An 11,803-nucleotide genomic window follows, 5' to 3' on the forward strand; every position below is an offset into this window, starting at 1 on the left:
TCGCGCGTCTTGCTGTTACGATTTGTGAGTGACCGATAGCATATTATTTGCGTGGTTCTCGGTTTTGTCGAAAAAAATGCCTACCACGCAGTTTGCACAGGGCTGTACATATAGGTAATTTAAGTGGTCTCTTGGGGTAAACCGTTATCGGTTATTTCGTCAAGATTGTTCGTTTTAACTGACATCATTTTAATTTACCATGTGTGAGACTAATTCAAACGTGATACTGGAATGAATTTGTTTGGATTCTGTCGAAACTGGGACATTCGTTAACCCGCGCCCCGCTGGGGGGGGGGGGGGCAGAATCTGCCCCCCCCTCCCGTTTTTCGCCAATAACTTCTAAACGCGTTACGCCAGCGACGTCAAACTTTGAGTACCTTATCATACATCAATGTGACACGTTCCCTGAAAATTTGAGCGAAATCCGTCGGAAAATTTTTGAGAAATTGACGTTTTAGTGACGTCATGTTCGCCATTTTCGCCTCAAAAACGGCAAAATTTCAAACGCCGCTAACTTCTTCATTTTTAAAGGAATCAAGACGTAACAAAAACGGTTACACGTGATTCTACTTTGTCTATCAAATGGCTATCTCGGTTTTTTGAAAATTTTGGATTTTGGCCAATTTTTTTCCAAAAAAACTGACTTTTTTGGGAAAATATTTATAAAATCCAAAATTTTGAGTTTATCAAAAAAACCGGAATATATGTCAAAGAAATGGTCTATGTGCACCTACATACCAATTTTGAGAAGAATCGGTTCAAAAATGTGGGAGTTATTCAAAATTTTATGACGTCACGACACACAATTTTTTTGAAAAATGAATTTTTGGAAGTTCTAGACCTCGTACGGAAACAAAAATAGCACCATTCGATTCGCCGTGAAAAACTGCATCGGATAGACACCTTTTTAGGCCTTAACAACCAACTTCAAAATTTGACCTCACTTGACCTGACCTTGACCTGACCTCGACCTGAAATTCATCCAGAGGTGGTCCATATCACTTATTGAGTGTGCCTATTGAATTCCATGAGTAAAATGACCCATAAAACATGTGTCGCACATGCCCTTTTATATATTTTGTTTTTGGTGATCTGATCTGATCTGACCTGACCTTACCTTGACCTTGACCTTTGAATGACATTGTGTGCAACGAATATTGTCTTGGTAGTCTAAGAACACGTTTTGGGCAATCAGTCTCAGTCCATTCTTCGGCAACTACGGTGCAAGGCCGATACTGTAGAAACTTGCATTTTGTACCCTTGACCTGACCTTGACCTGACCTCTGACCTACTTAAGCAAAAAAAATTGGGCTCTTAAGATTCGTCTTGTTGAGAGCTTTCGATTGCCGTTTTCCCCGTCTTTCTACGACCATCGGTTCGGAAGTTAGACAGGGGGGGGGCAGAATCTGCCCCCCCCCCCCCCCCCAGCAGGGCGCGTATGGCTGAATAGCCCAGCGGGGCGCGGGTTAGGCACGGTGGCCATTGAGCCGTGCCTATTATAAAAGCACTGATCTGATATACTTTCTGGTAACTGTTCTGATTGGCAGCCTTCAAAGTATATTTGTTTCATGATCATCGACTAGACTCCATCGTCATAAGCTCTTTAATTAATCATAAAATCAACTGAGTCTCGAATGTGTCCCAAGGCTAATCTGACCTATATCTATCGCAAAATGTCAGGAACTGAGCCTTCTATCACGATCCCAGCCATTTTCCCATACCTGCTACATTGCATGATTAAATCGAGACATCCAGGCATTTTAATGGCACGTGCACTGTACCACACTTTTCAAAGTTTAATGCAGTGCTTTAATATTGCCAGCCGTGTGGTTCAAGGGGTGTGGTTAAACGCGTTGAACCACACGGCTGCTGACGTCACTATCAATTAGAGTTGTGAGCTTTTTGGCAGGTATGGGAAACACCTTCCAGCCCTAAGGCCGGGAATTCAATAAATGTCACCTCGCTTTTTTAGCGAAAAGCACCTCGGGCCTAACGGCCCTCGGAGTTTTCGCTAAAAAATCTCGGTGACATTTATTGAATCATCCCGGCCCCGGGCAGGAATATATTAACCCGCGCCCCGCTGGGCTATTCAGCCATACGTGCCCTGCTGGGGGGGGGGGCAGATTCTGCCCCCCCCCCTGTCTAACTTCCGATCCGATGGTCGTAGAAAGACGGAGAAAATGGCAATCGAAAACTCTCAACAAGGCGGATCTTATGAGCCCAATTTTTTTTTTTTTTGCTTAAGTAGGTCAGAGGTCAGGTCAAGGTCAGGTCAAGGGTGCAAAATGCAAGTTTCTACAGTATCGGCCTTGCACCGTAGTTGTCGAAGAATGGACTGAGACTGATTGCCCAAAACGTGTTCTTAGGCTACCAAGACAATATTCGATGCATACAATATCATTCAAAGGTCAAGGTTAAGGTCAGGTCAGGTCAGGTCAGGTCACCAAAAACAAAGTATAGAAAAGGGCATGTGCGACACATGTTTTATGGGTCATTTTATTCATAGAATTCAATAGGCACACTCAATAAGTTATATTGATCACCTCTGGATGAATTTCAGGTCGAGGTCAGGTCAAGGTCAGGTCAAGTGAGGTCAAATTTTGAAGTTGGTTGTTAAGGCCTAAAGAGGTGTCTGTCTGATGCAGTTTGTGACGGCGAATCGAATCGTGCTATTTTTGTTTCCGTACGAGGTCTAGAACTTCCAAAAAAAAAAACTTGCGGCATTACGTTTCATAAAATTTTGAATAACTCCCACATTTTAAACTGATTCTTCTAAAAATTGGTATGTAGGTGCACATAGACCACTTCTCTGACATATATTCCGGCTTTTTCGATACATTCAAAATTTTTGATTGTATAACTATTTTCCAAAAAAAATCAGTTTTTTGAAGAAAAAATTGGGTCAAAATCCAAAAATTTTCAAAAAACTGAGATGGCCATTTGATAGACATAGTAGAATCACGTATAACCTGTTTGTTACGTTTTCATTCCTTAAAAATGAATATGTTAGCGGCGTATGAAATTTTGCCGTTTTTTAGGCGAAAATGGTGAACATGACGTTACTAAAACGTCATATTCTCAAAAAAAAATGCCGACAGATTTCGCTCAAATTTTCAGGGAGCGTGTCAAATTGATATATGATAAAATACTGTAAGTTTGACGTCGCTGGCGTAACGCGTTTAGAAGTTATTGGGGAAAAACGGGAGGGAGCCCGGGGCAGATTCTGCCCCCCCCCCCCCCCAGCGGGGCGCGGGTTAAAAGTACCGCGCAAAGTAACGGTGGATCCATCAAACCTGACCGAGGAAGGACTGCTAAATTTGAGTCACCGAAGAAATGGACATCCTCGTCCATTCCCCAGGTCAATTGGTTCGGTGACTTTCAAATTATAGCAGGCCCTTCCTCGGTCAGGCTTGATGGATCCACTCCACCGTTACTTTGCGCTGTACATTTAAGACAGACTGTACAGTGTACAGTGTATGTACAGTGTACAGTGTATGTACAGTGTACAGTGTCCAAGGTGCAGTGTATGTCAGCAGTCAGACTGCCACTAAAGTGATTATTTTATCTAAAGGCCACGAATCACGATTACAATGCTAGGGTAAAGGTACAATTCAACTCGCTCATCACATCAAATAATTTCGGTCACCATTCATGCATCTGAATAGCAATGCTGCATGCGAGGACACCAGACAACCATTCTTGTCATCATCCCCCCCCCCACTCCCCTCCCCCTCCTACACTCGCGCATACAAACCACTCACTGTCCTGTGACAAATGCCGTTGTCAGTGAGATAAATACTGTACTACACCCGCGCCATATATCATCCTAGAGCTGTCCTCCCACTGAAGAAACTGTTTATTGATGTCACGTTTCACGCTCGGTAAATATGAGCCTCAGCTTCTGTCGGTACGGATTTGATACACTTGGATGCATGACCTTGATGGTAGGTGTCTTGGTCCTTGGAGGTGTGAGTGCGAGGATATTCATAGGATTTGTTTAGTATACTGTTTGGTAAGCGATGCTGTACTTCATTAGCTTCCCTCGAGTTAAATATAGTGTTTATTAGCCGTTTTCAGGACGGCTATCTGGTACACATTAGGCGTATATTAGGTGCGGGTATGGTGCAGATTTGGTCAAATTAGGTTTCTTTGAATTTCTTTGAAGTTATCAGTTTGGGTTGCGCAGTTGCTTATAGATCTGATTTTGACTCTGCATTATGTTCTAATAAAACACTGAAATGAATTCACAATATGACAATAATTGTTGTAACAGAAATTTGGTGCAGATTTGGTCAAGTCTGGTGCATTCGCTAGATAACCGTCGTGAAAACAGCTATTCTCTTTTATAATATGAAAAGGCTTGAAACAGCGTCACTAGTCAAATAAATCGTCAAAAAGCCGGTGAGTTTCGCATTTCAAAGCTATGTTTCTGGTGGACAATCGACCAATATTACATGCTAATTGGATGATCACTGACCACCATCCTCTTTAACAAACTGTTCAGGAACTAGGAAGCACAGCACGATGACGACACACCCCAATCCTCCCCCTATCCAGCGAGTGTTACCGGGATGATTAGCGGTCACGCTATTCGATAATAAAGCTGACGATTGCGTGATATTTGACCTCTAATCGGTTATGAAGAGTTCACTGCATGAACAACCGGTTACTTATACGATAATCGGTCGGGGTTTAAGGCTTGTTTACTACATACTGAGAGAGCAGTGACTCCTGGGCTGATTTGGTAATGGAACAGTGAACAACACTACTGAAGAGCTAAGGCTGCAGGAACGTAAATGATCATTTCTTTATTTATTTATTTATTTACTTATTAACAGAAAACATCAATAAAAAGGAATCCGTAAACGTGGCAATCTGTGTTCAGTAGGTAACTTAGACGTCATCAAATCATCATAACAGAAACAAGCTCAATCTTCACCTCTGGGCATTCAAAGTTCAGTGATGTGATTTTGTCCAGTGACATCATATTCTCCCAATAACGTCATTGGCGCTAGTTTATGTGCACATCTAACACTGCAGATATCTCCGTGCCAGGGTGCAGCAAGCTTTCTGTTCATCTTACCTGTGGCTGTGTCACATCCCTCAGTAGAGTGGACGCTGGGCATGTTCCGACCCAAGGTCAACACTCTGCTGTTATGGGTGCTCTGTGCAGAACCCGGGGGAGGGTGGCTCGTGGTAGCGGGGGACACAGACAAATAGAGGGCGGTTGATACGCAGCGTATCAGATGAAGATTGTGTCACCGAGAGAGGAAGAGAGAGGAGAGAGGAAGAGGAAGAGAGATGACGGTGATTGTGAGTAGAATGATCAGGAGAGTGGATGAACAGTTTTTGTAGCACGCTAGCGAGTATTAGTTAGAAAAGGGTCAATTGGTGGTTTGTTGGTTAGATCATTTCTCCCTGCTCACCCTAAATTTGATACTCAACAATCTAGCTTTCAGTTCAATTCAGGGCAGTTACGATAAATGTCTAAAACAAAGCCAAGACGGGTTTTTACCTTTACCAGCATGACGTTTATTTACACAAACGACGCATAGTTATTTTTTTGGAAATGCCTTTGGCCTACATTGCATCTGTTCAGTTGACGTGATGGTGAATATGAGACGAATACAGATGTTAGGCAGTAGGCACTCTAGTAGAATCAGAGCCCACTATAAACTTTTACAGACTTTGAAACTACCGCCCTCCTTGTTGCACAACATAGGGGAGAGTGGGGAAAGATGCCCAGGGTTTTGCTATGTCATATATTATTCGAAAATGACGATCGGAAAGCAAAAACTTGGAGTTTCAATGGAAGCCGACAACATTTTTCTCCAAAAATATCACACTTTCGTGCCTGAAATATGATAACTTTTTTTTGCTATTAAGCATTTTCCTGAAGAAGTGAAAGGGGGCATCTTACCCCACAGGGTGGGAAAGACGCCCCCTGGCGTTGGGGAAGATGCCCCCCTGAACTATAAGTGACATAAATGAGCACGTGAATCGCCTGAACGAATCAGTAGTCCCTTCGAGCCTGCAGTAGACACCAAACGTCATCGTAAGGGCCCTCAAAAGTAGTCGTAAGGGGCTTCAGAGGTCATCGTTAGGGCCATCATAGTCCGGCGCGGCCAAACAAGACTCCGTGGTGGCGTTCGGAGACCACTGTGGGGCCCTTATAGGTCTTCATGATGCTTGAGGGCCCTCGAGCCCATCGTGGGGACTTCAGATGCCAGCGAGGCCCGTGGAGCCAATGTGAGAGCCCTCAAAGGATGTCGTGAGGGGCCCTGGAGCCAATAATGGGGCCCACAGAGGCCGTCGTGAGGGCTCTCAGAGTCAGATGCCGCCCAAAAAGTCGCTGTGTGGGCCGAGAGACCGGCATGGGGAGCACCCGACCGTACTGGACTTTCAATAGTCCCAGATCGGCTTTTGTCTCTCATCACAAGTATGTAATAAATGATTTGACGGGCTGCTTGAAGGACAGCCTACGGATTCAGGGGGCGTCTTTCCCCATCAGGACAGGGGGCATCTTACCCCAAGGTACCGAAGTAACATTAAAGCAGTACAATTTGTTAGCCATAAAACTGCACCCTGAAACAGACTATTTATGACACAGTACACGCATGTTAATGTATCACGACTATAGCAAGGGACGCAAAAATTATCTACCTTCTTTGATATTTACAATGTTTTGACACCAAAATATTTTTTGAAAGCAGCAAATAAAAAACATGCAATCACCAGCCAGCCGTTGCCCAACTGAGCTTCGCAAATTCTTGTGCAGTTAACTAGGCAGGCTTCCGCTTTACGATAAGAACATAAATTTCCAGGTTTTATTTTTTGTTTCGCCGCTAGAGGGGGTGGGGCGTCTTTCCCACCCTGGGCATCTTACCCCACTCTCCCCTACTCGTTCCAGAGCATCAGCAGCGTCCGACAAAGCAGCCCATTCATCAGGCTCAGTTAGAGACTCCGGGCCCGGGGTAGGTTGTAAGGTTTGTTCTAGGTACGCCTCGCTAATCCAGGCGCACAGGCTGTCCTCCTGTTCCTCTAAACAGACATGGAGAAAAGGCCGTCTGTTGTTTTGTTGGGAGGATGATCAGCTAACTGACCCCAGCTGAAAGTTACATGATAAGCTGGCATCTGTATGTTTTTAGAAACAGCTTAGCTTGGTACAAGGTGTCGTCTGTTGTGGCTAGCTAATGACTTATAATAAGATTATGCAAGATAGTTGTCTGTCCTGATGACACTTGATTCATTTTGGCATTGAAATCCGTCTACATTTTCGTTTGATCCCATGCTCGTTTATTGTACTGTCAAGCGACACCTCGATACCTGTTACATGCTTTGTGTTTATTTATCATATAGGTATGTTAATTCATATGTACCATTGTTTATAATCATCAGAACAAGCATTTCATCTCTTTATCTTCTCTCCTGTCGTAAGCGCCCACAATGAAGATGCTCACTCAACAGACGCTTCAGCAGTCGGCGGGATAAAACGGACATGATCAGCCCGCATCCTGTCGGGACTAGGGATAAAGCTGGTCCTCAAGGTCGGGTCACTTCTGGCACGTCGCCAAGCTGTGCAGTTATGCTGACAATGGTTTGAGCTGATCTCTCTGCTTCTCCGGTATGGGTGGGGACAGTCTGGGCCTGATTTCAGAACCGGCGAATTTTTAGTCAATGAGTAGTAACAAGATCAATGAGTAAATTTTATTGGGTGCTTAGCTGCTTGCTGAAAGTGTGACATTAGAAAATCGCTCAGAGATCATATGTTGAGCGAGCCCCTCAAATAATGCGAAACTGAGCACACCAGACGTTACATAATGATTACATTCACAATGCACAAAATTGACATTCACGGAAAATAGGGGTTATAAAATGATTGCCGTAGGCTGTTTGGCTTGTTTGGTGTGGGCATTGGGAGCCTCTAGAGACGAGATAGGGTTGTGGTTGCAGTTCGCTACTGCTGCCACCTGACGGTCGTTATCGAATACTGTGGTTCAGACAATGATCGTGGGTAGCGCAGTGAGTATCGGTGAGCTGGATGGACTGTTCCATTGGATTGGCTCAGACTAGATGACTCACCATGGTGTCTCCCGCCGGACCAATGTCTCCCCCTATCCTATGCATCTTCTCTTCATACCCCTCCCCCCCACACACCGTCTCACTGAAAACTTCATGATTACCGAGAAGGTCCTAACCCAACTAATGTGAAACCGAGCACGAAAGGGCCTAGCCTTACAAAACAAAAACACAAAGTGACAGTTCGAATTCCTCCTCGGTATCCTGTCCCATTGATGAACTCCCTTCCAAGCGAAATGGGTTCTGCCGTTGTGGCGCACTAGTTGGTGGTCGACTCGAGTCAATGTCTCTATTTCTCATAGGTAATGACCACGTATAGTTTGAACAATTCTCACGGCTGAAATGTTTTGTTTAACAGAAAATAGACACGTAACCCAGCGTAAGAAAAGAAATTCGAACCAACCAGAACACACAATTCTTCTATTTCTTCTTACATTTTATTGAACATTTTATTGAAAATGTAATAAGAGGCATACCTACTTGATATGCAGATCAAATGCCTGTAATTTTGCACAGAGTGACCATGAAAATGCCAAACAACAACACGGGCGTGGCACGTTGGGCCTCCCCAGGGTTTTCATGGTCATAGGATGACGGATGATGCTTGTTTGCTGCTCTAAAAGCCACCTCCTCCATGGCAACTGTGCTTGTTGCATTATACCAAGGACTCCTTGGTAGTTTGGCATCTGCCTAATGGTTGCTCTCTCGCTATATATCGATTATTGTTGATGAGTGGCTAAGTTGATATCCAGGGCCAAACCGTTTGTCGAATAGTATAAAACCAGATCGCTCCATCCTGACGATAGGCATTCACTCCCGTGCCACTGCAGCAATGCGTTCTCTGGTGAGTACACTCAGTGTCCGAAGTAGGAAGCTGAACCATTTACTGGGTTCATTATTTCACTGTCTCATGCGGCGGCTTATCGGTATGAGCGGCTGAAGTCATCCTGGCTGACCCGACCCTACCCAGCCCTAATTAGTCTCACCTAATATGTAGCGCTTTTTAGACATATATCTCGGTCAACGCTCAACGGATTGACAAGCGATGTGCAGGATCAACCGTCAGCATCCCTTTAGTTAGATATTTTACCACTTTTAGTGTAAATGGTTTGGTCACTATTGCGCTCACTCGCTTGTCGGCGTAAAGACGTCGTACTTAATTTGTTATTTTTATAATACTGAAATGCGTGGGAGAACAGAATAACATGTGACTATGCGTCCTCAGCCATAATTTAATCTCGAAAGTTTTTACATTCCATCTGTACCTAAGCTTTCAGCACAATTTATTGAACATTTCTTTAAGATTTGCCATGCTTTTGTATTACAGCGTATGTAGCTGTTCACTAGAACTATAAAAACATGATTTATAAGCAAACAGACCGGCATGCAAGGCAGCACTGTCGCCATCTTCATTCACTGATGCGTGCTGTTCTCTCGTTTTTCAGGCTCTTCTCAGCGCCCTTGTGGCTGTTGTCCAGGCTGAAAAATCTTACGCCAGGATCCAACAGCCTATCAGCTACTCAGCTACTGAATATGCTTCTCCAGTCACCAAAGCTGGCTACGCTTCCCCAGCCGATGGAGATGTTACCCCAGCCTCTACCTACGCCATTAAAGTTTCTCCCTACGCTATACCAGTTTCTTCTTATGCTACCGTCCCTCTGCCGTACGTCCTACCCCACAGCAGAGCGGTGGTGACTGCGCCTCACTCGGCGCCTTACGCTGCGCCTTACGTGCCGCCTTACGCAGCGCCCTACGCAGCGCCCTACGCTGCGCCCTACGCGGTGCCCTACGCTGCGCCCTACGCAGCGCCCTACGCTGCGCCGATTGCTTCGTCGCGTGTGGTCGGGGACAACACCCAAACTGTGGTCCAGCCCTTCACTTTCGTGCTTCGCAGCAGCATTGCACCCTCAGCTGTTGTGACTAATGCCGCTCAGACCCGCGCTGGCTATGCGGCTCATGGTTATGCGGGTGATTACAATGGCAAGAACAAGTAAAGGGTACAGCCTTAATGGGCCTGCTCCCCACGCTGTACTGGTTGCAGTTTATTGTCAACGGATACCGCGGCGAAAACTCCAGACATGTCTCTGATAGAGACTCGAGAGATATGCTGAAAGTGTCACACGTGCACTGAAGATTGAATGGATGAACCCGCTGAACCTTGCTGAATGATCATTTTCTGCTGCTTTCTCGGTACTCTGCAGTTTTTCGATGGATGTGAATAAACTTCCCTTAGCAGAATGAAGAAACATTGGCTATCATTCTTACCATTAATCCCCGTAATTAAGTACCTCCCCGTAATCAGTATTTAATGATAGTCAAGCTTAACTGAAAGAAATGTTAGCAAATAATACATATAGATAGATAGATAGAATAAATTTATTACATTAATCAGAACACGTACAAAACAATGCTTGCCAATTGGTGCAAAAGCAATATTGCTTAAATCGCAGCACCTTTCGGCTCTTACGTGCTATCGCCCGAGTCGGATCACCTCACCACTGCACGCACGCCCGCGCCGCACCCGCAGCGACCGCCGCCACGCCGCCGCCACCGCCGCCGACCCGCCCGACCACTCCGGCTCCGGCCAGGCCCGAGGGGCCAGCCCGCTAACCCGATAGACTACCTGAACCGTCCTGTATCGGATAAGAATTTTTGAAAGAGCTGGGCCACCACTCGGTCGCCACCTCCCGCAGGACTGGGTCCATTTAATAACAAAGTCAGCAACTCAGAGGAGCGGAGAACAGGAACGTTAATTTCTAGATGGATACTCAAGGCTCTAAATAGGCGATCACGAACATTTCGGTAAAGAGGACAGTCTAAAAGAAAGTGACGAACAGTTTCACTGGGTGACCCGCATTGACATTGAGGGGAATCAGAAAGCTGTAGGGGGAAAAGGTGAGCGTTGAGCTGAGACATCCCGACCCTAAGCCTAGTGTGAACCCTGTTCCCAAATTTGGTACCGTAGGAGAAATAGTGAGGAGGGGGAGGGGTTCCCAAGTGCTTAATAAGGGCCTTTTTGAAACGTTTAATGGATGTTTCACTGCGGATGTAATTAGGAAGTGTGTTCCATAGCTTGGTGGCTGATGGCACAAATGAGTTTTGAAATAACGTTATCCTGTTCTTGGGCAATGTCTGGGTGTTGGAATTTCTTAGGAGTCTGCCGGTGTCTTGTGATCGAGTGTTAGGAATGATGGAAGTGATGTATGTAGGAAGTTGTGATTGTGGTTGTCTGAGTGCATAGTACATTGTGAGTTTGTGAACGTTCCGTCTCGTTTTGAGGGTGGTCCATCCTAATTCCTGTCTCAGTTTGTCAGTTGATGTCCTACGTAGAGTTCCTGTCACTAGTCTAGCTACCCTGTTTTGAAGTCTTTCCAGTCGTAAGGAGTCAGTCAGTGTGATACTTCCGTCATAAATAATGTCGCAATAGTCAAAGTAGGGTCGGATGTATATGCGGTAAATGAGATCGAGCACATGTCTTGGTAAAAGTGCTGATATAGGGTAGATAGGGCTTAAGGATCTATTAACTTTCAAAATGATATCATTTACATGTTGATGAAAACGCAAATCTTGAGAAAGGGTAATACCGAGATGCTTGTGGGAAAGGGATATTGGAATTGGTTTTCCGCTAAAGAGAAGATGCGGTGATGTTGCCGGATTTGAAGAGTTTGAGAGTGTGATTTGGATAGTCTTTTCAGGATTAAATGCTATTATCCATTTCTGGCCG

The 11,803-nt window shown here is 45.0% G+C and overlaps 1 protein-coding gene across 1 annotated transcript; it reads left to right on the forward strand.

The window, feature by feature from the left end:
- Nucleotides 1-8,809: 8,809 nt before the first annotated feature.
- LOC122374535 (cyclin-dependent kinase inhibitor 1C-like) lies at nucleotides 8,810-10,325 on the forward strand. Its single transcript, XM_043353343.1, has 2 exons — nucleotides 8,810-8,923; nucleotides 9,525-10,325. Exons 1-2 carry the CDS (start codon nucleotides 8,912-8,914, stop codon nucleotides 10,071-10,073), a joined length of 561 nt encoding a protein of 186 aa, XP_043209278.1. The 5' UTR covers nucleotides 8,810-8,911; the 3' UTR covers nucleotides 10,074-10,325.
- Nucleotides 10,326-11,803: the final 1,478 nt, after the last annotated feature.

This window comes from Amphibalanus amphitrite, unplaced genomic scaffold (assembly GCF_019059575.1).
Source record: "Amphibalanus amphitrite isolate SeventyFive unplaced genomic scaffold, NRLGWU_Aamphi_draft 001668F_arrow, whole genome shotgun sequence".
Classification (NCBI taxonomy): domain Eukaryota; kingdom Metazoa; phylum Arthropoda; class Thecostraca; order Balanomorpha; family Balanidae; genus Amphibalanus; species Amphibalanus amphitrite.